At 38.9% G+C, this 25,225-nt stretch overlaps 3 protein-coding genes and 1 non-coding gene across 4 annotated transcripts; 1 reads left to right on the plus strand and 3 right to left on the minus strand.

Annotated features, from left to right (window-relative positions):
- Nucleotides 1-1,646: 1,646 nt before the first annotated feature.
- LOC115676173 (probable ADP-ribosylation factor GTPase-activating protein AGD15) lies at nt 1,647-8,497 on the minus strand. Its single transcript, XM_030599057.2, has 9 exons — nt 8,227-8,497; nt 6,817-6,875; nt 5,272-5,362; nt 4,247-4,301; nt 3,733-3,823; nt 3,440-3,641; nt 2,563-2,734; nt 2,228-2,315; nt 1,647-1,904 (listed from the first exon to the last, which is right to left on the minus strand). Coding segments are annotated over exons 1-8 (723 nt in total). The 5' UTR covers nt 8,278-8,497; the 3' UTR covers nt 1,647-1,904; nt 2,228-2,313.
- A 2,380-nt stretch (nt 8,498-10,877) lies between these two features.
- Nucleotides 10,878-10,950, minus strand: TRNAF-GAA (transfer RNA phenylalanine (anticodon GAA)). Its single transcript has one exon. It is a non-coding gene; the product is annotated as a tRNA-Phe (tRNA).
- A 940-nt stretch (nt 10,951-11,890) lies between these two features.
- LOC115676084 (E3 ubiquitin-protein ligase RING1-like) lies at nt 11,891-16,297 on the plus strand. The gene is made up of 2 exons (XM_030598952.2): nt 11,891-13,156; nt 15,947-16,297. Exon 1 carries the CDS (start codon nt 11,981-11,983, stop codon nt 13,124-13,126), a length of 1,146 nt encoding a protein of 381 aa, XP_030454812.1. The 5' UTR covers nt 11,891-11,980; the 3' UTR covers nt 13,127-13,156; nt 15,947-16,297.
- Nucleotides 16,298-23,622: 7,325 nt separating this feature from the next.
- Nucleotides 23,623-24,717, minus strand: LOC115676236 (putative F-box protein At3g25750). The gene has a single exon (XM_030599111.1). It carries the CDS (start codon nt 24,715-24,717, stop codon nt 23,623-23,625), a length of 1,095 nt encoding a protein of 364 aa, XP_030454971.1.
- Nucleotides 24,718-25,225: the final 508 nt, after the last annotated feature.

Consider the following 25,225-nt stretch of genomic DNA (forward strand, 5'->3'; position numbering starts at 1 on the left):
TACTAATTTCACTGTCCATGATGATTTGCTTATTTATTGTGTACTTGAAATGTGTAGCGTAGAGATTTAGATAATACAATTAAATTATTCCACTCTTTCATGCGACCATGGTTCTTGTAGAATTCTTTTTCAGGTCTGTGAATCTAATGTAAGGCCTAGTGTATAGAAAAAGAAGAAAAGTAGTTGACCACACTTAAGGATTTAATATATTTTCAAACCCTTCATTGCTTTTCCTTGTTCAAAGTTCCAACCGTATGTTTTGCGTCCGCTCTACTTTGTTTTTGTGTGGAACAGACATGATTCCTTAAGTGTGGCAATACAAAAAAAAATCGTCATTATTAGGTGTAAAATTCGAACCATCGAAAGTACAAATTAAAATTTCAGTACAAGTTTACTTCCAATGGCCTAACAATTTCATGTTTTTTAAATGAATTGCTGACTTTTTGTACCAACCGTATCTATCGCACTAGATCCGCGTACTCATAATCTATACATTTTGCGGCATCATGAAAACTACTTGAGCTTCGACTGGGTTGGTGCATCCATGTCACATCTCAATACTCTACGGTCAATATCAAGAGCAAGAAAGTACCTCTTATAAAATATGACATCCCAAATATAATATCCGAGGCCGGGGCAATTCACTGCTATCCACCCCCTATTGCCAGGTTTCCAAAGCTCTAATCCTTCAGACAAAGGTGTTGCGAGCATAGTCCTAACAACTCCGGTGGGAGATCTGTCCAGTTTCTCGTCATTCTCAACTTTATTGAATTGATATGAAGCAGAATTTCACAAGGGGAGATAGAGTATCAGTTTCGAGATGACCTTAATTGTTAACCGCAAAAGTTGTTACTTGCTAATCGTAAAAAAGGATAAGACTCTCGGTCCAAATAGGAATCCAAATTCTAACTGGAAAAGGAGACAAAATATTCGTTTGAATTATGTTTATTAGATTAGAATTATCTAATCTACAACCCCTTCCACTTCCCTTCGCCTAACTTAGAAACATTACCTTTTTTTTGGTAAGGTAGAAACATTACCTTTTACACCGATTAGATAAGAAAAAAAGGTTAATAATTTTACTAATCTGATGTTAGTATCACTAAAAGAATACTTTGAAATTGATTCACGTAATAGAGGAGATTACCAATTAATTATGTATGTTGGATAATAAGTAATAAGCTAATTATATAAGTTGACTAGTAAGAAAACAAAACGTGAAATCTTTTATTATGAAAGATAAAGAGATACACATTCCTATTTCTCAAATATATATGAAATTGAGTTTGTGAGTAAATGCTGTTTGGTTATTACTAAGTAATTGCCAATTACTTGCAAGTCACAACCTTTTCATACACCATAGAGTACTTATCCTTCTTACTTTCTGGTCAATTATTAAGTTCCGAGAATTGATTTAGTGAACCATGCCATGAAGCAACCGCTCGCATTCCTGCCTATAACTAAGTATTTACGCTTGAAGAGGCAAAGTTTTCTACGTGAACAGAGCGTTAATCTTTTCTATCATAAGCTGATTCTGCATGACAAGGCATCGTCAAAGTAAGAATAAACGACCTTCCACGTACCATAGCCAACAACAACATAAACCCGGGACGTGGTGAGACTGTAGGTAACAACAAAAGACTGTGAAAAGGGATAAGAATGGATTCATTTTTTTTCGAGGGAAGATACCACAATCGAAACCCACGTTTTTTTTTGGTCGAGTAATCGAAACCCACGTTACGTGGAGCCGAATGTAAGTTATCCCGAGTCGTCAGTAAGCCAGACATCATCTTTTTCTCCTAAGTACCCGTCGTCGACAGGGAGCTATACTAAAAGGTATATATTGAAGGATCCACCGTGTTAGCCATGTCCAGCGTGACGATTTTGTATTTAAACATGCTGGACTGCAAAATGAAGGAAGCGGAAAGAATATAATCAATCATATATTAATTCATGTAAATTGCAAGAATCTATCTTCAACGATTCCTTCTATGGGATAGTCTAATCGGATAGCATGAGAAAACCGAATTCAAAAAATGTGCTGTGTGGGCACCATGGTGATGCATGACGACTTACTGATCAATCAAGTATGGATGTGCACAAACTAGAAGATTGCAAAAAGGAATACCTTCTGCCTAAAAAACACGTTCACTCACTGCTGTACCTCCTACTTCTGATGATTTGGTTTGCAAAACATATAAAGAGAGATGCAAATTTTGTTTCATACCATCCGCAGAAGATGTGTCCCTTGTCCGACTGATAATCCTTTGACTTCCATGTGGACAACCAGCACTACCCTTTTGAAGATTAAGCTCCTGGAAAGACAAAAGAAGAGATCAGGTTTGATAAACTCGATCACTTCAGCTAAAACCAGATTAGATTTGCTCAGCTCTTTCTTTAAAGTCTATCTGACTAACACAACTTCAACACACGTATTTAAAAGATCTGATTCATGCACATGAAATCTTGGAGATAGTTCTCGACTCCCGTGTTCTCAAGTTCAAAGGAGAATAAAACAAACCATCGCAAGCAAGATCCATTGGCAAAGCCTGGAATTCTTACATTCAAATTTTGCCCAGCTTGGAGGAGTTTTGGAACTACGGTCTTGTTGTGACTGACGAGAGTAGAGCAGGCTGAAGAGATCCACTTTTCCGTCAATCGGTTTTATGGATGTATCAGACTCGCTCAATGGGGGTAACTTGGCCGCTCCATTGTCCTCCATATCTAATGAAAACTGCACCGAGGAAATTAAGGGCAAGAAGTAAGATAAGTCTTGGGGCTAGTAAGCTAGTCAAAATGTGGATCTCAACATACAATGAAGAAACTAGAAATGGAACCTTTCACATTGGTTAATATCATCATTTGGCTAGTTTGGTGAGAATTGCCATGTAACTGCCGGACAGACTTATCATTTATATCCACCATAAGATACAGCTCTTACTTAACAGATGATTGTAGTCCATCTCTATTTTCAGTTTGATATTCAAAACGCGTACTGGAATGATGCAAAATCTAAGAAAATCGCAAGAAAGTACACTGGAAGGCACAAAACATAGAGGAGAGGAAGAGAAGTTGGGCGCGAACTGATCCACCAAGTCAGCTTATTGAATGCGGAAAATTCAGAAAAGAGTTAGATTATATCAGGAACAGGACCAAAGAATGAAGAGAAGAATATACTTTGTGTAATTAAATTGAGTATTCTTCTTGGCCTGCTAAGACATGTTTTTTTTTCCCTACACAAGTTGAGATACATCAGTTTGATTGGGGATTTGAACCCAGTTTCGTTCCCCCTTACCCCGTTGACCACTGGGCCGTGTGCCCAAGGTCAGGTGAAAAATAGTTTATAGGCAATAAGAAAGAAGCACGCAAGGTGTTACTGTCAATGAAAAACTAGCATATGAATCTCTTCAAGAAGATGCTAAGAGGAATTTGAAGCTACCCCTCGCTGCCTTGTTGGAGGTGGAGCTGCTGGTGCCGCGTGCGAGGTGAGAATTTCTTCTTCCAGAGAAAAGTTTCTCATCTTCTTTGGCATGCAAGCTTTTGATTCACCTTCAACAGGCTCATTGGGGACGTGGCACAAATTGATGTCTTCAAAACCTGGCTGAGGTGCATCTTTTGCAACCCATCTTTTCTCCTCGTACCTTATAACAAGCAAGCAGGTTGTAAACAAAACAGACACGGGAAATCATATCATTTTGTTAAATTAATCATAAGGCAGAGCAGGATATTTACTTGGTTTGAATGAATTTCTGAATTTCACTTCTGTCATAATCTGGTGGAAGTTCTGCTTCCCAGTATTTGTTGGACCTCTTGTTTCCCATACCTTTCGCAGTAGTTCACAATATACAGAGTTATAAATATTTGTGTATATAAAGCAAAAGAAAATCAAAACATATTATACCAATATGATACCAATAATATGGAAAGCAACTTAACTGCACAATTAAATCAGAAATACTAGACTAAACCACAGAGAAAGATTAAGGACAAATAGAACTAGTCTGTAGATATGATTTACTTAATGAAGAATATAGAAGGGTTATTTACAAGCTAGCAACAAGAAAAGACGCATTTCACTGACTGTTTGAATTGTAAAAAGTAATGGCCCATTTCATTTTTACTGTTGCTCCTTGGGAAGAAAATCACGTCATTGTGCTGCTATCCATATTTTCTCAAGTTTGACGGGAGGACTCCGACTATGTCATAGAATACATCGAAAAACTGAGTTGATGGCAAATTTTCTTACACTGCATAAAAGCAACCTGTTCTGGTAGCCATGTATCCAAAGTAGTTGATCTGACCTACTTACAAAGAAAAATCAAGCCCATTATCGGATATCATGCAGTAGCCAGACAGAAGAGATGATTAGGATAAGAATAGTAACAATAGCATGACAATGAAAATCTCTGTATATGTCCAGAGTTTGAGGTTGCAGTGTATAACCACGTTCAAGCTCCACATGAAGAGATAAGGGTTTGAGGAGAATCAAAGAGGAGGTAAAAATATTTCATATCCTAATCGTAATTTTCTTTTTTAAATGGACTCCTAGAAGTATACAGATCTGGAATTCAGTAGCATTGGTTCAAATCCTGAAGGATTACTGCTTAATACAAGATACTTGGCATGTGGAGGAAAAACCACTCAAACTTGAAACTCAATAGACAAGTACCAGCATTTCGACAGCAATGTCCACAAAACACACAGGAATCATCAGTGTGTTAAAACCTTGTAACAAAGGGGTCTGACTGAGGCTCATTTTCTAAATTTCAGTGCATTCTGTTCAAAGTGACTAAATACAAACAACAAACAGCTTATAAAGCACCCGGAATAGCAAATGCACAAAGCTTTACAACTATATGACAAGAATGTAACTAATAATGACTACAGTGTTACTTCCCTAATGTTAGGGATGCATTTCCTGAAGCTAGGAGTTTCAGAAAGTGATGACTTGGTTCTATACAGACAAGACGGAAGGGAACTAAGGTACTGCAAAAGAAAGTGCACAGGACACCAAATTCCTATCATGAGAGGAGAAGCAACCACATCAAAACCGTCTGGCATAACCCCATGTAGATTCTAACCACCTTGAAATCTAATACAGTAAACAGCAACTTAATTAAAAAAAACAGAAAAAAAAAACGGCAAGCTTGCTTCTGTCGTCCATCCTAGGGTGGTTTGAGATTTCTTTGTTATTCTTCAAAGGCGTTGTTTGTTGAACTAGAGCATATTATCAAGAAAGCACATTAGTGAAAAAGAATGGGAGGATAGTACCTTTGAGATATGTACTCCAAGACTCCGATGGATCCCGGAACATTGCATGCATATAAAAATTCCTAGATTCACACTTGCCCATCGGGGAGCCCTAAAAAGAGTTTTAGTTCATTAAGAACAAAAGAGGTATTTTAAAAGTATTTGATATATGTATCATACAAACTAGAATTTCACAGCTTAGAATGTGAAGTAAAATGAGGACGTGTGGCGAACTTAGCGAAATGAGTAGACAGCTTATGCCCGAAAGAAACTAAGCAGATTGCTAGGTCAAAAAGATATTGGATAAAATGAATTTCTCTGCACATATCAACTATATCTACGACTGATGGGAAAAAGAATACAAGAAGCAAAAGCTCGAACCTGCGAAATCGAGTACAATGTATCCGATGTCATTAAATTTGGTTCCATCTAATAGACCAGTGAGAGAGATGTTCAAACAAATAGACAAGAATAAAGCTGTCCATTTAATGTGAGCAATTTCATCAGAGGAGAGTTCTATATAGGTCCATCTAATGTCAGAGCATTTGAGATGCTTCATCAAAATAGCTCTTCAGGAAAAGCCCTAATTAAGGTACCCCAAAGCTACTAACATGAGGTTGCAAATATCTCCCTCTTCGAGCAGCTTTGCCCAGCTAGAAATCCAATTTACATCAACAAGTATAATCTATCTATCGAAGCTAGGTTTGGGAGTCAACCGCAAAGATCCCCCTGGAACATGTAATATGTTGTACGCAAGCAACCAACATGACCGAATTTTCTCATGCAGAGGCAATGGAAGCTCCAGCAGTGCATTCATTTTCATCCAAACAATCCTCTAGGTGAAACGAGAGAAAAAATGCTTCATGTGTTTCAAAAAGTAGTCCTGAGTTGAGACTGAATACATTGATGAAAGCAAAGCAATTTGTACTATCAAGGAATTAAAAGCACGCATAAAGATAATGCAACAATTTCCATCTGAATGCCGTCTAGCTCTAGAAAGAAGTCCACGCACCATGGTTTTTTTTTGGTAAGGTAAGAGGATTATATACTTTTCAATTCACAAGATACAGCAGAAAAGCCGTACACAAAAACCTCGTACCTAACGCAACACAGGTGTTGCGATAGTTGCAAAGGTGTAGCGGCTGACTAAAGCTAGCGGGCGCTACAAGCTGCAGGGGCCCGGGAGATAAGAAGAACGAGCTGAGCCTCTAACAAGCGGACTAAAGAGCCACAAAGGAACAACAACTACAGAACATTAAGAAAAATAGATGTCCACACACCATGGTTTCAACCTTATGGAATTGAAAACCTTGATACTAGTTCAAATTGGTAATCTGGGAATTCATAAGCTGTTATGTGCTAAATATGCACATCAACATATTAAGATGATTATGCAATTTTCCTGAGTTTCAAGTAAACTTAAAGACCATAGATTCAATTCTTTATTAGTGGAAATCATCTGACATAGGCATCACAGTTGATATTGATTGTATGACATGCTCTAGCAATCTGCACAAATCTTATGATATACTATATATCACAGTTGATATTGATCATATGACACACTTGCTCTGGCAATCTGCGCACTCCCTATTTTCTGGAAGTTTGAGAAGACTCTCGAGTATCTGCATGTGACAATCAAGAAATAATATTATCAGTTGGCGATCAACTGAGCAGAGTCTAACACCATCTCTATAGCTGCACAAAAAGTAGACCAAGTCCATAGAAACTAAGCTGTTCAAATATAATTCATGGATCCACAGTTCATGTGCAATAAGCCTGGTAAGAAAGCTAAAAGCTGTCGATTGGTCCAGGGCAACAAATCCTTTTAATTGAAGATAACGCCGAATTTGATAACATGATCTCATTTCTCCTTTATAAGGATCGAGTATACCCTTCTTTTGATCCTCTAACTTCCAGGAAAAAATTATCTGAGTATGCAGTTGATGGGCCAGTAGGAGGCCTTTTTCATTCCCTTTCTTGAAGAGAAGTCTGATAGCCATGTCATGAAGAGCAAATCTTGGAAGTCGTATCATCAGATAGCAAAGAGTAGTTGTCAACAGAACTTAAGGAAACCACAAATAACACTAGCTGATAAAAGACTAGAATTGATCACTTCCTCGACACCCCCACACTCAAAAGCTACTGTACCACAGACACATGACATCCACGATAATAGAATGCTGACAGCAATGACACCCCTGACTTCCTTAGCAACTTAAGTTCAACTGAGATGTATCTTATCTAGCAGAAGTGATTCTGTGTTTCCTCGCTCTTTATGTTTTACAGGATCTCGTAATCACAAAACAAGCATCAGCGACTCCAATCAGGCATATGCCTCCAAACTAACCCAGGAGAAGCCATAGTTGTTTTGGAGCTTCCCAAATGTTGAACTCGAAATCGGAAGCACAGGAAATATTTCCAGCCTTTTTAAGCCACTAAACCTAGCTCCCGAGACTAGATGGAACAAATCGAAACAAGCGAGCACATTTCGGCTAGCAGGAAATTGGACGTCTGATTGCTATCCTAGGTAACTATGTAAATCAAGAATGATAACGACCGAGATCCATTATACATTTTGGCCCGCGACAAACTCTAGCGTCTTGGACTAAAAAACAAGCATTGGGACAAAAGACAACCTACATTACATTTCATCTCGTGATCGAAAGAATCGCGGAGAAGCGACAATGCCGATAAAATTTGGGCTTGGACTATTCTTGTGGCTTGTTCCATGCAGTCATTTTAACACGATACAACATCTTTAGACGAAAATTATTAACATGATGAATCGTACTAGCAAATCGAAGGTTTTTTCGCCATTTTCTCCCAAAGCGACAGCCTCTCTCTCACCAAAGTACAATGGTCGGCCTCGGCAACGGTTTGAAAACACGTGCAGTTGCTCCGGTTGAAAACCGGCGCGAAAGACGAAAACCGTAAGAAAGCAACGGAACCCAAAACCAGGGGGGGTTAATGGACCTTGGTGTGCCTGGCGTGGAGGTCCTTGGTGACCAATGCCTTGTCGTTCATCGTTCGTTTTGGTCGTCCGGGCTCGCGGCACGCGCTTCGGCGATCGGATCCAATCACTCACGAAAAGGAAAGGCAAACGAGGAGATCGAGACTCATCTCCTGGCAAGAGAGGAGGATGATGAGGGGGAGGAGGAGGAGCGAGGGAGATTGAACTGGATCCCCCCACAGAAAGAGGAGGAGAGAGAAATGGGGTTAGAGAGAGAGAGAGAGAGTCTCTGTGGATGAACAGAATGCCCTGGAAAGGAGACGGTTGAGAGTGTCCTGGAATGGAGGTGGCCCTGCCAGCTCGTGCTATCTCCATCATCCTCCCTAGCGAGGCTGACGCGTCGTTTTGGCGGGAGCCTCCATGGTCAAATCTTTCTCTCTCTCTCTTCTTCTTCTTCTCCGATGTCAAAAGTCAAATAAAATACATTTTCTTGAAAATCGAATGTTTGGTTTGAACTTTACATGACTATTTCGCACCACTCGCTGTCGAAAAACCCGAAGTCTGACAAGCCTATCACCGTAGCTCCATCAAAAGGATAGCAACCACGAAGTCTCCCCTTACGAGCTAGATCATGATTCAAACTCGTCATACTCTTGGGAGACAGGTGACCCCACTAAACCAACCACCTTGACGAGAACTGATTGATATGCGTAAGAAGACATCGATAAAGGCAACATTTGAGACACTAGTTTGTTTTGGCTTATATTAAACAAAAGTTTACTCGTTCATTTTTTCGTCAAAACTTTGATATATTCCCAATAAGATTTGTCAAGATAGATCATAAATTCATTTTTTAATCGATATTTGATGAATTGAGTTGTTATATGGATTCCTTATATTCAGTAAATGAATTTAGAATGGTAAAACCCAAAATAAAATAGGTGTTAAATGGGTTCACAATTTACGTAAATCCAACTCATTTTTATAACTCTCTCTTCATTTTCTCTTACTCTCACTCTATCTCGCGCTCGCTTACTTCACACTCTTATCTTGATTTTAAGTATGAGTTTTCATAGAATGAGTCAAATATGGAAATGCTTTAGTAATATGAGTCGGATTGGGTATTGATGGAATATGGATCGAGTATGAGTCACTAGATTTGTATTATATATAAATTGATCAAAATGAGTTAAGTGGGTCAATTTAAGTTGGACCATTTTTTACTCGACCCGAACCATTTGTTTTGACGAGTCTATTCCCAATAAAATTCACACCTGTAGAAAATGGTTGTGTTTTCTTCCATCATCTCAAGTTGAAGGAAACCTTTTTTTTTTTTTCAGTTAATTTTATGATTGATGGATTACAAAGAACAAACATCATCCATGCTTATTATAAGTTGAGGTTGAATGTAGATGACATTCATATTTGTTACCCACAATCATCCGATATTTAGAATAGTTTCGGAAAAAATTACGCTATCTAAAGATAGTATAACTTTTATGGATAAGAGAGAATATATTAGAAAAATCACACTCTAAAACAAAATAAATAATATAATATATTATAGAGATCGGAAAAGGAGAGAGTGCCCATGAACGATGGTGACATGGCACCCGCCGGCTGTGATGGTCGAGACGGTCTTTGTGCGTGTGTGTGCGCCACCACAATGTGATAGGTTGCCTAGAAAACCCTAGGGCTGCGTTTGGTCGATCGGATAAAAGCCAGGATAGGATATGTTTTATCCTATCCTGTGTTTGGTGGTGGTCCAGGATAGGATAAGGTCGGATATAGACTGGATATAGCCCGGATAAAAAAATCCGAGGGGGGGTGGGATAGACCTGAATAGAGTTTCTAATGCCTATTTTTCCAAAAACCCCACACTCCACTTGCCGTCATCTTCATTCCCACACCTTGTGCGCTTTCACCAAAAAATTTTCTCGGCTTTTTTTCCTTCACCGACTCCTCCGGACCCGTGAATAGCAAAAAATAAAAATAAAAAATTATCCTGTCCGACTTTAAATCCGTAGTCCACCAAATAGTGGATAGGATATGAAGAAATCCCAAGATTTCTTATCCTATTCTATCCAGTCCTATCCTGTTTAGAAATTCGGACAATCAAACGCAGCCTAGATGACCATGACCATTGGCATGGTGTTTGTCACCACAACTTGTTGGGGTGGTCCAAGGGGTGGTCACCACCGTTGTAACCGATGGAAAATGCCAAGTTTTAAGATATAACAAGTGTTTACTTGACAGCTCGGAAAGAGGGAGTCAGCTAGCCCTCCTTGGATTCATCATCGATAGCGGTGGTTACCTAAATGAGTCAGTGATCGAGTGATCATAAAACACGATGTTCAATCTCATATAGATTCCATCATATCGCATCCAATCAAATAATCCAGATAATAAAACGCGTCCTTATGTACATGCCAAACAATTAACATAGTTGGTTTTGATGTCATGATTTTACCGATCCTCTATATACCAAGAATCCATATGTCCTAAACTTTTGATTTCTCGTTATCATGAAAGCACTCGTTAAGCGGAATTCAGAATTCTTTCGCGGATAATAGCATGGAAGAACCTATGAAGATATGAATAATTGTGACAGAACAACCAAAAAAATAAATAGATCGAGAGATTTTGGGAAAATAAAATATTAAAAAATGGAAAGTGCGGTGAGCGTGGATCGAACACGCGACCTTCAGATCTTCAGTCTGACGCTCTCCCAACTGAGCTATCCCCGCTTGACAATACTTCATGCACATTTAATTAAATTTAAATATTATATTATAGCGCGAATTCAACCATGAAAATAATTCCTAAACAAATGAAAATCATATAGGAGTAGAGTACAGCTACCCTTCTTATGGCTTTGGTTATATTTGGAGACTTTTTCAACTTACACCAACTATGGACAATTTTTTCCATATATATATATCAACAAGTTTAGTTACAAATCAACTTAAATATGGAACTTTGATTTGTTTCCACTATACAGAAAACCATTAATAAGTCTACTAAGGAACACGAAGTTTATACTAAGTGCTAACCTACAATTAAGTTCGTCCAATGCTGAACATAAATAAACAGAATAAACACAAACTTTGGGATAAAAAGAAGAAGTTATTCTCTCCGTGTTCGTTTAGAAAAAAAGAAGTGATAAATGGTGAGATTATCCATCGTACGAGTGTCTTTCTCGTAAAGTCATAATCAAACCGATTTATGCAAAAGAGTCTTATCCGTAAAAAAAAAAAAGAAACCAATCCTTCTTTTTTTAAATTATATATCCAGTACAAATTATCAATACCTTTAAACGGATGATCCGATAACAGAAAAAACTCGATCTAATTAATTAAACTCGACTCCGTCTCCATATGGAATGTATCCAAAATCAAAGTCTTTATCAAGTAAATTGCCAACGGATAGAAATAAAAATCTCTTCTTCTATTTTCTTAAATTTTTTAAAGTTGGAGGAGTTGCTAATTGCCTAATATCTCCTTTTATTATTATTATTATTATTAAGAGAATCATTCCTAATAAAATAAAAAATTATGGGGGGCCTTGTCGTTTTGAACATGGGGCGAGCGTTGGGACATTCTAGTCCGGCACCAACGAAAGCCAATCCCACCTCCCCCCCCCCCCCCCCCCCCTCATCGTACCTGTTCACCGGCGCGTCATCGTCCACTGATTCTCTCTCTCTCTCTCTCTCTTCGATATTTATCCCTCTCCGCCCGAAACAGCCGCCCTTTCTCTCTCTACAATCTCTCTCCCCCCATGGCATCGTCGGGCGGCAGGACCGGCGGCGGGGGTCCTCCGCAGCTCTATTTCTGTCACGAGTGCAACCGCACGGTCTCGATCAGGCCCTCCCCGGCCTCCGATCTCGCCTGCCCGGTCTGCAACGGCGGTTTCCTGGAGGAGGTCGAGGGCCCCGACGTCAGCCGCATGCTCAACCCCTTCTTCCCCTTCGACTCCTTCGGCGGGGGCTCCGCCGGCTCGAGCGGCGGCGTGAGTTTCGGCTCCGGCGCCGGATTTCCCTTGGTCTTCACGTCCTCCTCCGCGGCGGGCGGCGGCGGCGGCGGCCTGGGCGGAGGGATGGGAGGGATGGATGAATTCGCGGCGCTCCTCGGGGGCGCCTCCGCCTTCGACGACGGCAACAGCAGCAGTCCCGACGCGTTCAACCCCCTCATCTTCCTCCACAACTACTTCCAAACCCTAAGAGCCGGTGGCGCCAACATTCAGTTCGTCATTGACAACAATACCGGCGAGGGCGGCTCCTTCCGCATCCCGGGGAACATCAACCTCGGCGACTACTTTATTGGCTCCAATCTCGAGCAACTAATCCAGCAGCTCGCAGAGAACGATCCCAATCGCTACGGCACGCCCCCCGCGTCGAAGTCCGCAATTAATGGGCTTCCGGTCATCAAGATCACCGAGGAATTGCTCGCCTCAGACAATTCGCAGTGCGCGGTCTGTAAGGACACGTTTGAGCTTGGTGAGGAGGCAAAGCAAATGCCTTGTAAGCATATATACCATTCTGATTGCATTTTGCCCTGGTTGGAATTGCACAATTCTTGCCCTGTTTGTAGATATGAATTACCCACTGATGATCCTGATTACGAGCAAAGGAATAGGGGTCTCCAGGCCCAGCAAGATTCTGATAATCGGATGCAATCTGATGGGTCTAGTGACTCGTCCGGTGCTCCCGTGTCTGGAGACAATCCACAAACAATGGAGCGGCGATTCAGGATTTCGTTGCCTTTCCCCTGGCCGTTTAGGGCATTTGGCTCTCCTGCAGAGACAAGTGATAGTGGCAGTGGGAGTGGTAACAATAACGGGAACAACGATGGGAATTCAAATGCTGGGGATGGTGGTGTAAATCGGAACTTTGAATCGGAAACCAGACAGGAAGATCTTGATTGAGGAATTGTGGCGCTTGTCATCATGGAACGAGTGAGTTGTGTTTTCAATTTGTTTGGTTCGTCTTATTCCTGCTTTTGTCCTCTAAACTTAAGTAGAGTGTAGGTGATAATATCAATTAGCACAAGTGCAGGTTAGAGTAGTTATTTCTTCATCTAGGACAGGGATACACAATAGTCTAGTTGTCAAAAGAGAGGATTCAGAATACTCAATAGGCTTGGTTGACTACTATGATGTATTAGTTAATCAAAGGATGTTCTTACAGCAGATTTAACATTTTATATGTGTCGAGACTTGATATTCTAGTTGTAACTTCTTACTCGGGAGAAAAAGAGAGGCTGGGAAGAAAGCATGTTTAATGGAGGATGAATTAGAGTTTTTGCTTTTGGTGGATGAAGGATTTCATGGAAAGAACTCTGAAATGTAGCGAAAATTCTTGTCGCTGACATATGAAGTAGAGGTGTAGGTGATAATATCTCATATAGGCACAATCATCATGCCCGTGACTAAATGAAGGCTCCACCGAACTGTCTAATAGTCTCTCATCATTTGACCCAAAAAAAAAAAAAATCTCTCATTGAGAAACCTTGAGAAAAGAATAAGCTCCTTCTTTATTTCAATTGCTGTCTCTGTTCCATGTGGTGCTCCAGTTTGCAAATGGCTCTTGCTTTTTAAGACTTATCAAGCTAGTATCCTTTCCACAGAGTGGATTAAAGGACTATTTAAAGTGGGGAGCTAAAAGATAAAAAAAAGAACAACATTGGGAGCTAGTGGTTTGGTAGGTCAATGGCATTCTAATGCATGATGGAATATGATGTTCTAGAAGTAGTAATACACTAAATCCTTGTGTTTTTGCCCAAATTTTTGAGGGAAAGAGTTTATTAAAAAAGCTTAACACAAACTGAACTATAGGGAAGACTGGAAGTGGCAGAATTGTAGGATCGAGAGAAGTTGTGGGGAAGATGATAGGCAGCTTTTGTATTGTCTACTTTGGGCACTTGCCTCATGTTTTCTGGAAAAGATGTGACAATTCTTGCATTGTTTTTTCCTCCAAGAGACTCTATGTGGTGCTGGAGAAATATAGGTCTCTTGTGTCCAGAACATAGTCGGCGGGCCTTTTCACTCTGTAGATGTACTGATTAAGTTAGACTGCTGTCAGCAGAAGATGCTATCACACTACTAGAGTCTATTATTTATATAAACATGTATAACTATGCATACATATGTATATGGCGGCACATGTTCCTTTGTCATGTATATGTAGCTTTTCCACAATGTAAAATGGTGGGATGGGGGGCTTCAATGCCTTATTGTAGACAATTTTAAGAGAGAGAATTGGTACTTTATGTGTTTAGTTGACATCTATAGAAAAATATTCATGATCAGTTTTCCATTTCACAAGCAATATTGTGTATTCCTCCTGTATCCGCAGATCCAGATTAGTGAGCCAAAGAATTCTGCCACTGTCTCTTTGCTTTCGACTTTGCGACAGTTGATATTTGTTTTTACTGGTTTTGTTACCAGAGTAAATCATAAGGCTGGCGAACATGGTTAGATCATTAGAATGAATTATTGTGATTTTTATTTGCGTCTAGTATTAGTTTGTGTTAGTGCTTCACATCTAGCCCTATACTTTGACTATTTCTTACTTGTTTCCAATTATTTTCTTGTTCGTAGCTTTAAGGTATATCTTCTCCCAGCATCTTCTTCTCAGTAATTGAGATAGTTATCAAAGAAGTTAGGCTTGGTGTGGTTCCTTTAGCACCAGAATCTTTATATTTTCTGTGCTTATCTTGCTATGGTTCCTCCAGCTGTCCTATTAAGTTGTCTCAGCTCAGGCCTTCTATACCTCGCATGCTAATTATCTCGCAACTATGTGCTGCCCCTTTCTGGGAGGGAGGCAATTGAGTATGCTAGTCTTCTTTCTACTTGCTTTCATTTTCAGGGGATACTCTGATTGTAGGTATTTTATTTATTGTGGTTTCTCTTATAGTCTTCTTGTATCGACGTTCTGCGTTGGTCCATACTCACATAGTTTTATGTTGATTTCCACTGTTTCTTCTTTTCTTAGCATATAGTTTAGTCTTAATTTTCAACAAAGAATGTGATCACGGCATATCAACACTTTGGAGAACTTTTGTTGAAGGAGTCAATTAGGGTCAAGGACACTTCTAGAGTGCAAGTGTCAGCCTACAACTTCTTCATTAGTTCGATGTCCACGTCTTGCGTAACTTGTAGACTTTTTTGCTTTATCTTCGTGGTAGTTCATATTCTTCTGTAACCTTCTGTAATAAAATGTGGAAGTTTGATCGATTGGCACTGTGTCCATATATGACACCAATAACTGCATACAGTGACTGAAATTGGCATCCCATAGCTTTCTGACTGTTGACATCTAAGTCAGCAGACCTCAGATATATCGAATAATTATTTGAACTAATGTGTATATCTTTAGACGATTGGTGAATAGATCAAATAGACAGATATAAAAAGAAAGTTGTCTATGAAATTTTGCTTAATGGCACAATTACCCAACTGACATTAAAGTAATGTGCTGGTGGAATGATGTTTAAAAGGTCAACTTCTGTTCTCCTTTGTTGGAGATATAGATGTGTAAGTAAACATACAGTGGCTTAGGCAGATGTTTCTGTTTTATTATCGGAAGGCATTCTATATGGTAAGTACTTTATGATCAGAAAGGGGAAAAACATGTGAGAGAGAGAGAGTAAATGTGTAATCAAACTTTATGCTTCTGGGCACGGTCGGTTTTTCATGGAGTTGCAACAATAGGTATGACTTCTGTTTCAACGCACTCTTTTGCAGGGAAACTTCTTTGGCAGGGGAAATTCAGCTTCGGGCCTGTCAGTATTCCCTTATTTAAAGGCCCTTCCAGGTGAGAGGCATATCGAATACATTCATAGGTGAACTGCTCTCTCCACCAGAACGTCGGGAGATTTTGTTTTGTTGTCCTGTTGATATACTATACTTTTGTTCCGGTGTCATTTGTTTCCAGTACTATGAATTTTTCTCTGGGAAGATGTATACCCTAGCATACATATGTTCAATGCTGTCTTTTTTATTCGAGCTAATTACCGTCTTGAAAAGGATGTGCTCCTGTTGGAACTCTGTTTTTGCTTTCTCCTGGTGCAATAATCAAAAGAGTTCCCTGGGAAAGGCGTTCGCATGGTCTTTTATTCTCTATCTAAATGCTAGAATAAATCTGTGTCCGGAAGATGTTGAGTTCGTGCCATATGTTCATCGTTCTCTCGATGGATTTATGAGCAGTATGTCATCTTGTCTGCGGTTCTGCGCTTCCTGGTACCGAACATTCATGCATTTCTTACATATTTCTAGTACCCCATTCCCTGTTCGGCAGCACCACGGGTACTGTATTTTTGGGTGATACGACATTGGGTTAATGTACTTACGCCTCGTCTTAAATCACAAACATATTTACTTGGTTCACTAGCCGAGATAAGGCAAACAAACAAATTGCTTCACTGATTGTTAATATAGCCGGTAAACTGCGGGTAAGGACTTCACTTTCATGGCACTCACCAGTCACCGTAACAGGTGAGTTATCCCAAGTGAACCGATCAAGCATAATGATTTGCGAGGAATAACAGACCTGTAAACAAAACAGATTATTTTGGTAATCCACGTTAACTTGATTCTTATAACTCCACAGCCAATCCTCAAGAGATATCTGCAGCGGCTAGTTTCTGTTGAAGCCTTCGAACTCTATCCTGGGGAAAAAGGAAGAAAAAGGGTAACGAAAAAGAAGAGAGAAGAATCGAAAGTTGTCACTGCATCCCAACAGTAACCTCAATAGTACTCCCCAACATGAGATATTGCAGCAGCACACGCAGATAAATTTTTAATGACGGATTAAAGAAGTTTCCATCGCTTTAGCCACTCCAAAGGAGAAACTTATCCTCAATTCTTCACATTTTAAAGAAGCAAAACTTCATCAGCTTCCCCTCAGTCTTGTGGTTTGGCCTAAAGATATTAAACGTCAACAACAAAAGTTGAAGGCATGACTTGAGAGAGAGATAAAAGGAAAGAAGTGTATCTTCCCTTAGAACAGTCATAGATGCCCAAGTCTTATTGGGTAGATGCGGCCTAATTTGCTACAACTGCACCTTCACCTCATAACGTCAATGAAGAACATATTTTCTAAGACACAAAGTCAGTTAAAGGTTATCTAGAGCAGAATTATCAATGCTCAAATTAAATATTTGCACCTAAAAGGATCCTTACAGACATGCTTACAGTAAATGTTTCTTTTAAGTAAACCAGAATTTGATAAAACACATCCAAATAAGACAAAAACATATGTTTTCCACTTTACTACATAAGCATTCCGCTACCTTTTACCTGTATTTTGAGGGACTTATCACTGCCGAAATTATAAATACAGCTTCTACAAGTAAATTTCTATTCAATGCATTCATGTCAACTGAAAACTGTTAAAGGATACACACATAAGCATAAAAACTATCACCAGTACTCGTATCATCAATGATGAAAGAATAGAAGAACCTCTAAGGAATACAACTCATACATATCATCAAAAGATGAACCTTAAAAACAGAAATACACCCTTCAAGTAGATGTCCACTCACAGCATAGACAATAGAATAGAGCTCACAAGAATTTGACACCGATAAACCAGCATTATCAAAGACCGGAGAATAACTGCACTGATCAAACTTAGAAAATAAAGCATACCTTGAAAGATCTGGACCGATGAATGGAGGGATCTATCTGTAAGGACGTGGAATGGAATAGGACTTTTCAGCTTCATCAAAATATTCCATTGACATGAGAGCATCGCCCTGACATAAGTAATCCTGGAACAAGGAAAGAACATCTGCTTTAGAAACACAATATCAGCCAAAATTCTCACCAATACAAGGCTCTCTCTCTCCCTCTCTATTTCTGGTCCGCACCACTGATGTAAGGATGTGGCGTGGTCTCTAATATCTAAAACATATAATTCGATGATTTTAAGGTTAGATACTGATGGAGTTATCCAATTTTAACCAAAGAGAATTCTCTTAGTTGTTGAAACCATGGGGCAACGTCTAATGGTAGAGTAATTAGAAAATTTGAAGATGAGTGTGTTCTGATTGCTCGACATGCAGGTCCAAATAGACCCTTCCCTAACAAAATGTATATCGTAAAATCACGTGACTGCATTAGATTATTTGAATCTCGCTACATAAACAGCAATTGCCCCGTCTCCTTCCCCTTTCTCTACTTTCTAAATTGCGTCCCTTGCAGGGAGACCTAGGCTGCTCCTAAAGCCTGCCTCTTTTGTGTGCCCCTCATGGGAAATGATCCATGTTTAGAAAAATTAAGGTTACAAATGCTTCAATCATGTCAATCAATTTTTATCTGAAGTAGAAACTCACTGACCACAGTGTGCCGAGGAGCTGATGTTGAGGCATCTTTTGCATCTTCAATAGCCCCACCATAGTTGCACAATCCCAACCTCACAACAGATTTGAACAAAACATAGATCTCTAATTCATAAATCTTCAAGAGCCCCACTCTAGTTGCACATCTTCTCCCTGTCACCAGCAGCTTGGTTTCCACAAAGGCGCCGCTTTCAGTGCAAACTCATTCACATCGTCAGCAGAATCAACGCGAACCGCTTGTCAGCTACAGACAAGAAGGTTAAATCTCATCTGGGAATACTTATTACATAGGCGTGACAAATTTATAAAGTCCACCATCAGACAATTAAAAATTTCCTTAAAATAACTAACTGTTTCTTAAAAAAAAGGCCGACCATCGGCTAATGTTAAAATCTATTTTTGGTAAAATATATCAATCTATCTATTCATGATAGAATCATTCTATTTATGAATTTTGGAAGCATATTATTTGAAAAAAAATTCCTAAAACAAAAGTTTTAGTTCACCCTTTCTATTTTTCCCTTGGCCTTTACATCTGTATACATACATGTATAATATTGTCACTTTTACTAAAACATGCAGGATACATGTTGGTCTACTAGCAACTTTCTCCACTTTATCGCACCAAAATCAGACAAAACTCACATTATTTTGTTTCCTCTTTTGGCACGATGAAATATTCCTTGCATGCTTATTTTAGCAATTGTGTTTCTGGAAGATAATTGTAATAATATGCATAATACATACGAGCACTTTGTTTTCTTTTCCCATTCAAATTTAGGTTCCTATTTGGACCGAGAGTATAGCTCATTATCGATTAGCAAATAAGAAAGTTCTATATACATATACACAGCTTTTGTGGTCACTAATTAACATAATAGAAATTGATTATCTATCTCCCCCTGTGAAATTATGCTTCATACGAATTTATAAAATTAAGAATGACAAAAAACTGGGTAGATCTGCTACAATGTCAATGTTGCAACTTGCAAGAACCACGCTCCCAACACCTTCTGTGTCTGAAGGATTTGTCGGCATTCCGAGCAGTGTGCTGGTCGTGGCAATCCTCCTCTGTGGTCCGAGACTGGCGCTATGTCCCCGGGTTGATGCTTGCGGATAATAGGGGGACATTGTGGCGCTATAGTTTCTCTGCCTCCCATGTCAACGGGTTCACAAAGTGCTCCTGCTGGAAGTGAAGGTGAGGGTGTTGACCCTCGGCGAAGATTGGGAAGTCCACGTGCTGAAGAGTCCGATGTCGCGCCACAACCATGTTATTGACGGCTTGGTCCCCAAGGGTTAAATGTTATATTTGAATTTGTGCTTTCGACGCTTCAAATTTTACACTTAACAATGACGAACCTTTCGTAATAGCTGCCTGCGTATTTGCTTTCTATTGTCTTATCTGCTGCCTTACATGTCTTTAAGGTCTCTTATACGCAAACGCGAAATTAGTGTGTTTGTAATTCGTCCATGGAAGAAGAAACAACGAAGAGTTGGAATTATATTGATTCCTTAAGCGGGGTCAACTACTTCTCTTCTGTTTTCAACATTAGGCTTTTCACTACAAGAACCTTGGTCGCATGAGAGGAGAAGGATATAGTGTTACTTGAACTTGTACACTACACAACATTTTTGTGTAAACAATAAAAGAAAATCATTATGATCAGTGAAATAAATAAATATGTTTATCCTTAATAAGGAACTGTCAATCTCTCATGATTAATAGGTATGTTTATTTATTTGATTCAATGAAGATTTTGCGGTTGGATTCTTTTCTCATTACAAAGTTCTAACTGCTATGTGTGTGTACAGGTGCGCGTGCTCTTGTATATATATACACTTGATATCTTATGTATAAATATACTGGAGAAGGAAGAAAAGCAAATAAAAGAAGAGGTTGGTCACATGACCATTGACCAATCAAATTGACCAGCTTTGACCAATTAAATCATTAACTGGTTATTTTTAACAAATACTCGGGATGCTTTTGGGAAAAAATTATCAAAAACTCTAAACTATGCCACCTATGACAAATTTACTCCGAACTTTTTTTTGTAACACGAAAAACCCCAAATTATACCACTTGTGACACATTTACCTCATAATACTTTCTCCTTGGACATTTTCGTCTTTTTTCTTTTTCTATTTTTTTTCCTTTCTTCTCTCTTCCTTCCGTTAGCCATGGCGGAGGGAAGTCGGTGAGGGCGGCCCTCGCCGGTGTTGGGGTTGGGCGAGGGCTGCCCTCGCCGGCATCGAGCGAGGGTCGACTCTAATATTCAGGTCAAACTGTTGCAATGTTTTGGACTGAAATGAGCTGACCATCTCCTTTTCGATTGGCCAACGATGAAGAACCCCGAGTGAAATATACGGTTCTAATAATTCCAAAGCTAAGGATTAAAATTTTTAAAACCAAATCATAAAGCCAAATCGGCTGTAAATATAAAAAGAAAGGGAAAAATAAAATAAAAAACCGAGGCTCCACGGTGGAACGGAAATTTCACGCCAACCGTCGGATCAATGCTCGATCCAACTAGCGCAGATCATAGGGCATAATCATGCTGTCGCTTGTTTCTCTCAAAAACCAGATGCACGAGCTACTCAAGTGCACACGATCTGGATCCTAGCATTTACTGCTAAAAAAATCATCCGAACTTTTTATTTATTTATTATCTAAATTTATACATTTAACTTCTCATTTTTCAAGTTTAATTATGAGGTGTTTGCAGGCCGAAAGTAGGCCTGGAAAAAGCTTCTTTTTTTTCAAAATTTTTAAAATATCCAAATTAGAGAAAAAAATTAAATGGAAAAATAAACAAAATCAAATGCTAAAATCTCATTGCATCATTTTTGTCATTTGCAAGGGAGGTGGGGAGATCGATTCCCCGCGTTCTTAGGGAGCTGATAGGTGTGGGATTTTTGCAAAATTGTAGTAGTCTAGTTTTTATAATTCAAATGAATTAAAGGATGAAATATTTTTTAAATTATTTGAATTGTTATAAAATAAGGCATTGGAAAATTAATTGCCTAAAATTGTTGGCCGAAAAGACTAAATTGATAAATTATCAAAATGTTTAGGATTAAATTAACTAAATTAAAAGTTTTATGATTAAATTGGCATTTATATAATAAGTATGGCATCCGTATAATAGATTTATGATTTTTGAGACGTCCAAATTTTGTTTGGTCACGCTCAGCGGATATGCTCAGCGGATATATAAGCAGTTCTTCACAAATTGTACAACACTCATTAAAAAATGGAAAAAGAATTATACCAACAGTAGACCTGTCCAAGGCTCCATGACTATATCACTATTCTTTTCTCTTTTTATTATTATTATTATTATTATCCTAAAGATCATCTCAAACTTTTCCCTATGTAATTTCAAACTAGGGACAGAACATTATTAATTCAAAAGTAAACTGAATCCTAACATTTGAAATCACGATTTCATTAACCCCCATCACTTTCTATTGCTTAAATAAATCTTTCTTATCTTTTTTAAATTAATATCCTTATTATCTCACAAAAGTTGGAATTCATCTTCCCAAATTGACCAAAACTTAAAAAACTACTTTCGTTAACATATCTACTTTCTTTTTTCTTTTTCTTTTTTTCCATTTCTTCACACCCAATAAACAAAAAAAACTTCTTTTGGACCCAAACTACATGATTGACCTCTTCTCATGCAATTCCATTGTGCCTTGTGCACTGTTAGTATTCTATTTTGGGATAATTACACAAACGGTTCCTAAATTTTGGCCCAATTTCTAAGTTGTCCTCGAATTTTTATTCTGTACTATGCAGTCCCTGAACTCTCGGTAAATGTTCAATCTGGTTCCTAAACTATGTGAAAATATCCAATATTTTCCTTCCATTAACTCAAGCTAATGGAATTTCTTAACTTGGTTTCCAACCCGGTAAAGTTTGAGCTATGGACAAAAACAAAACGGTGCATGTGGATATCCACATAAGACATTCAACTCAAATTCAGCATACAATCATCGAATAACATGGATAATCATTTTTCTAAATTAAAAAAATTAAAATGATGATTAAATTCTAATATGAGTTGAATATCCTACGTGGATAATCAACATGTGAATTTTTTTTAATTTCTTTTTTGTGCATCATTCGAATTTACTGGATTGAAATCCAAATCAGCAAATTTCGTTAAGTTAAATTAATGGAAAAACAACATTGAACACTTTTATGTAGCCCATGGACTGAATTATATATATACCAAAAGTTCGTGTACCAAACTGAATAAATTAAAAGTTTATAGATGATATTGCATATTGAGCTAAAGTTCAGAGACCGTATTTCAGGGATGATATTGCATACTTTTATTTTTTCCAACATCTAAAAGAAAGCAAAACAAAAGAAACTACCTCCACTGCATACAAGTTTTACTGTAGTAATTAAGGACAAATGGTCTGCTTCAGTGGCCAAATTTCTGGTGTCTTCGTAAGCACGTCCCCGCCACGTTATATACTTGCGCTCACTTCATTACCCTTATTAACAGCAACTGATGTTTCATTGATCTACAACCGATGCAAGAGTGTTACGGATTTCCTGACCCGCTTACTATCTCCCCACTTGCACTGGTCCGTGTTTTCTCTTCTAGTATGGTTCTTCCTTTGTTGCATATCTAATCTAATTCAATCTGATACTATACAAATATCGTGGCAAAGTCCAAATAAATGTTGACAAAGTTCAATCAAGCTCGAGTCTTGAGTTGAGTGTTGAGATGTTCGAGTGGAATCGAACTAAAGTAATAAGCTTTATCGAGTTGACTTGAATATAATTCAGATAATATTTTCATAACCTACCGAGCATGTCAAGAACACAATCTCTACATACCATGTGCAATCTCAAAAGCAACACTTTCCACTTGTCATACACTACACAGAAAGATAAACAAAATATGTAAATTTCCATGACCAACTGAAAAAACAAGCCCTATAGCAACTTAATATAAGCAAATCTTACCACAAATAATTACTAATAGAAAGATGCTTCTAAATGTCTAGCAACGATACTACTTGAACATGAGGGACAATTGATATAGTGCTACATCAAAAACTTGGTTCAATCCATAGAGGCGGAGAATCAATCCATAGGGGCGGATGAGGATTATAATCAGCTTTTTTATCAAACTCAATTCTTCCGTCTTCCATGTAGTATGTTCCCATGTCACAGCAGCCGGTAAAGTAAATACAGTTCGGCTTGATACTGTGCTGGTTCTCATCAACATGTACTGAGAAGGAAGAGTTAAAACCCACGAAGAGGCACGCGTTCCCTATGCTCTCAAGCTCCGTCCACTGTCTAGTATCTAAATCGACGGCGAAAACCTTGAAACCGGTGGTATAATCTTTTGAATCTTCTAGTAGTCTGAAGTGCGAGACCAGCAACAGACGGCCCGCCGACTCCACCAAATAAAGATCCACGCAAAATTTTATGAGATCACGAAATTCCTGAGGCCTCTCCAGTAGAACTTCTATTGGATCTGGTCCATCCGGATCAAACCTTAATATACTACCGAATGAATTAACTCCAATAAATTGGCCCTGATAATGTATGACATCAAGAACATTTTCAAGAACAGGATCGAGCGGGTCCGGGAGAGTCAACAGTTTCCACTCCTCATTGCCGGGTTTCCAATAGCATAATGGTCCGGAGGGCCAGTAAATGACCATGACCGTATAGTTTGGAGATGAAGCTGGGCTTGCAGACAAGATAAATTTTACGACTAGCTCATCATAATCCGAGCCCTCATCATAATCCGAGCCGGAGATTTTGTTCACACTAGGGAGAACAATGATGTCGTCGCGGTAGCGAGTGGCGGCACGAGACAGGGGATTGAGCATGTGCATTTCTGAGTCTTTGCCGATAGTCAAGATCCAACCCCGCGAAGAGAGGCAGCTCTTCGCTTCCGGCAATAGAACTCTGTGAATTCGCAAGGTGAAGAGGCAGCGGAACTCGGCCCACCTGCTCTCGGCGCTCTTGTCCTCATCCGCGAGCATCAGCCACGGGAAATCGAACCTCTCTTTGAATGCGGCAGCACGCCATGTCGAGCACACGGAACGGAATGCAAACCAGTCCTCTAGAAGAAGTTGTCTTGAGCACAGTTCTAGCAGCTCTGGGGGAAGATCGGCCCAACTCGCCGCCATTGTTGTGATTCACAGATTGAGAGAAAGCAGAAATTGGGGGGTTGTGCGAGAAAGAAAGAGAGGAGGAGGATTTATATGGTGCAGAATTCCACAAGGGGAGAGAATATAAGATATACTGATACCACCAAATAGGAATCCAAATTCTTTATCAAAAAGAAAAAGGAAAGAGAGTGCTCGTTTGAATTATGCTTATGACATCACAACTATCTTTCGAGATATAAATTGCTAAAATAGACAAGTGAGGAATATATGGTCGAGCCAAAAGAGAAAATCAAATAATGTAATTTTTGTCCGGTTTTGGTATCATAAAGTGGAGAAAATTGCAAACAGGCGGACATGTATAGTGAAGTTTTGAGTAAAAGCGAGAAAATTATGGAAAATACGACCGTTTTAGTAATTTTTTTGATATAATATGCTTTTCAATCTATAAAAGAAATAGATTTAATTTTGATCAAATAAGTTGACACATTTTATAAAAAAGAAGAGATTCGATGTTTTTCATGCAGCG

Source organism: Syzygium oleosum, unplaced genomic scaffold (genome assembly GCF_021117445.2).
Source record: "Syzygium oleosum isolate NSW1041296 unplaced genomic scaffold, Sole_v2.1 Sole_v2.01, whole genome shotgun sequence".
NCBI lineage: Eukaryota > Viridiplantae > Streptophyta > Magnoliopsida > Myrtales > Myrtaceae > Syzygium > Syzygium oleosum.

What these genes read in the sequence shown, in the direction of transcription:
- LOC115676173 (XM_030599057.2), bottom strand. Translation starts at nt 8,277, where the DNA reads ATGAACGACAAGGCATTGGTCACCAAGGACCTCCACGCCAGGCACACC. An exon ending in TCCACGCCAGGCACACCAAG is followed by an intron (nt 6,876 to 8,226) that starts GTCCATTAACCC and finishes TGTCACATGCAG; the next exon opens with ATACTCGAGAGTCTTCTCAA. An exon ending in TGCGCAGATTGCCAGAGCAA is followed by an intron (nt 5,363 to 6,816) that starts GTGTGTCATATG and finishes AACTCTTTTTAG; the next exon opens with GGCTCCCCGATGGGCAAGTG.
- LOC115676084 (XM_030598952.2), top strand. Translation starts at nt 11,981, where the DNA reads ATGGCATCGTCGGGCGGCAGGACCGGCGGCGGGGGTCCTCCGCAGCTC.
- LOC115676236 (XM_030599111.1), bottom strand. Translation starts at nt 24,717, where the DNA reads ATGGCGGCGAGTTGGGCCGATCTTCCCCCAGAGCTGCTAGAACTGTGC.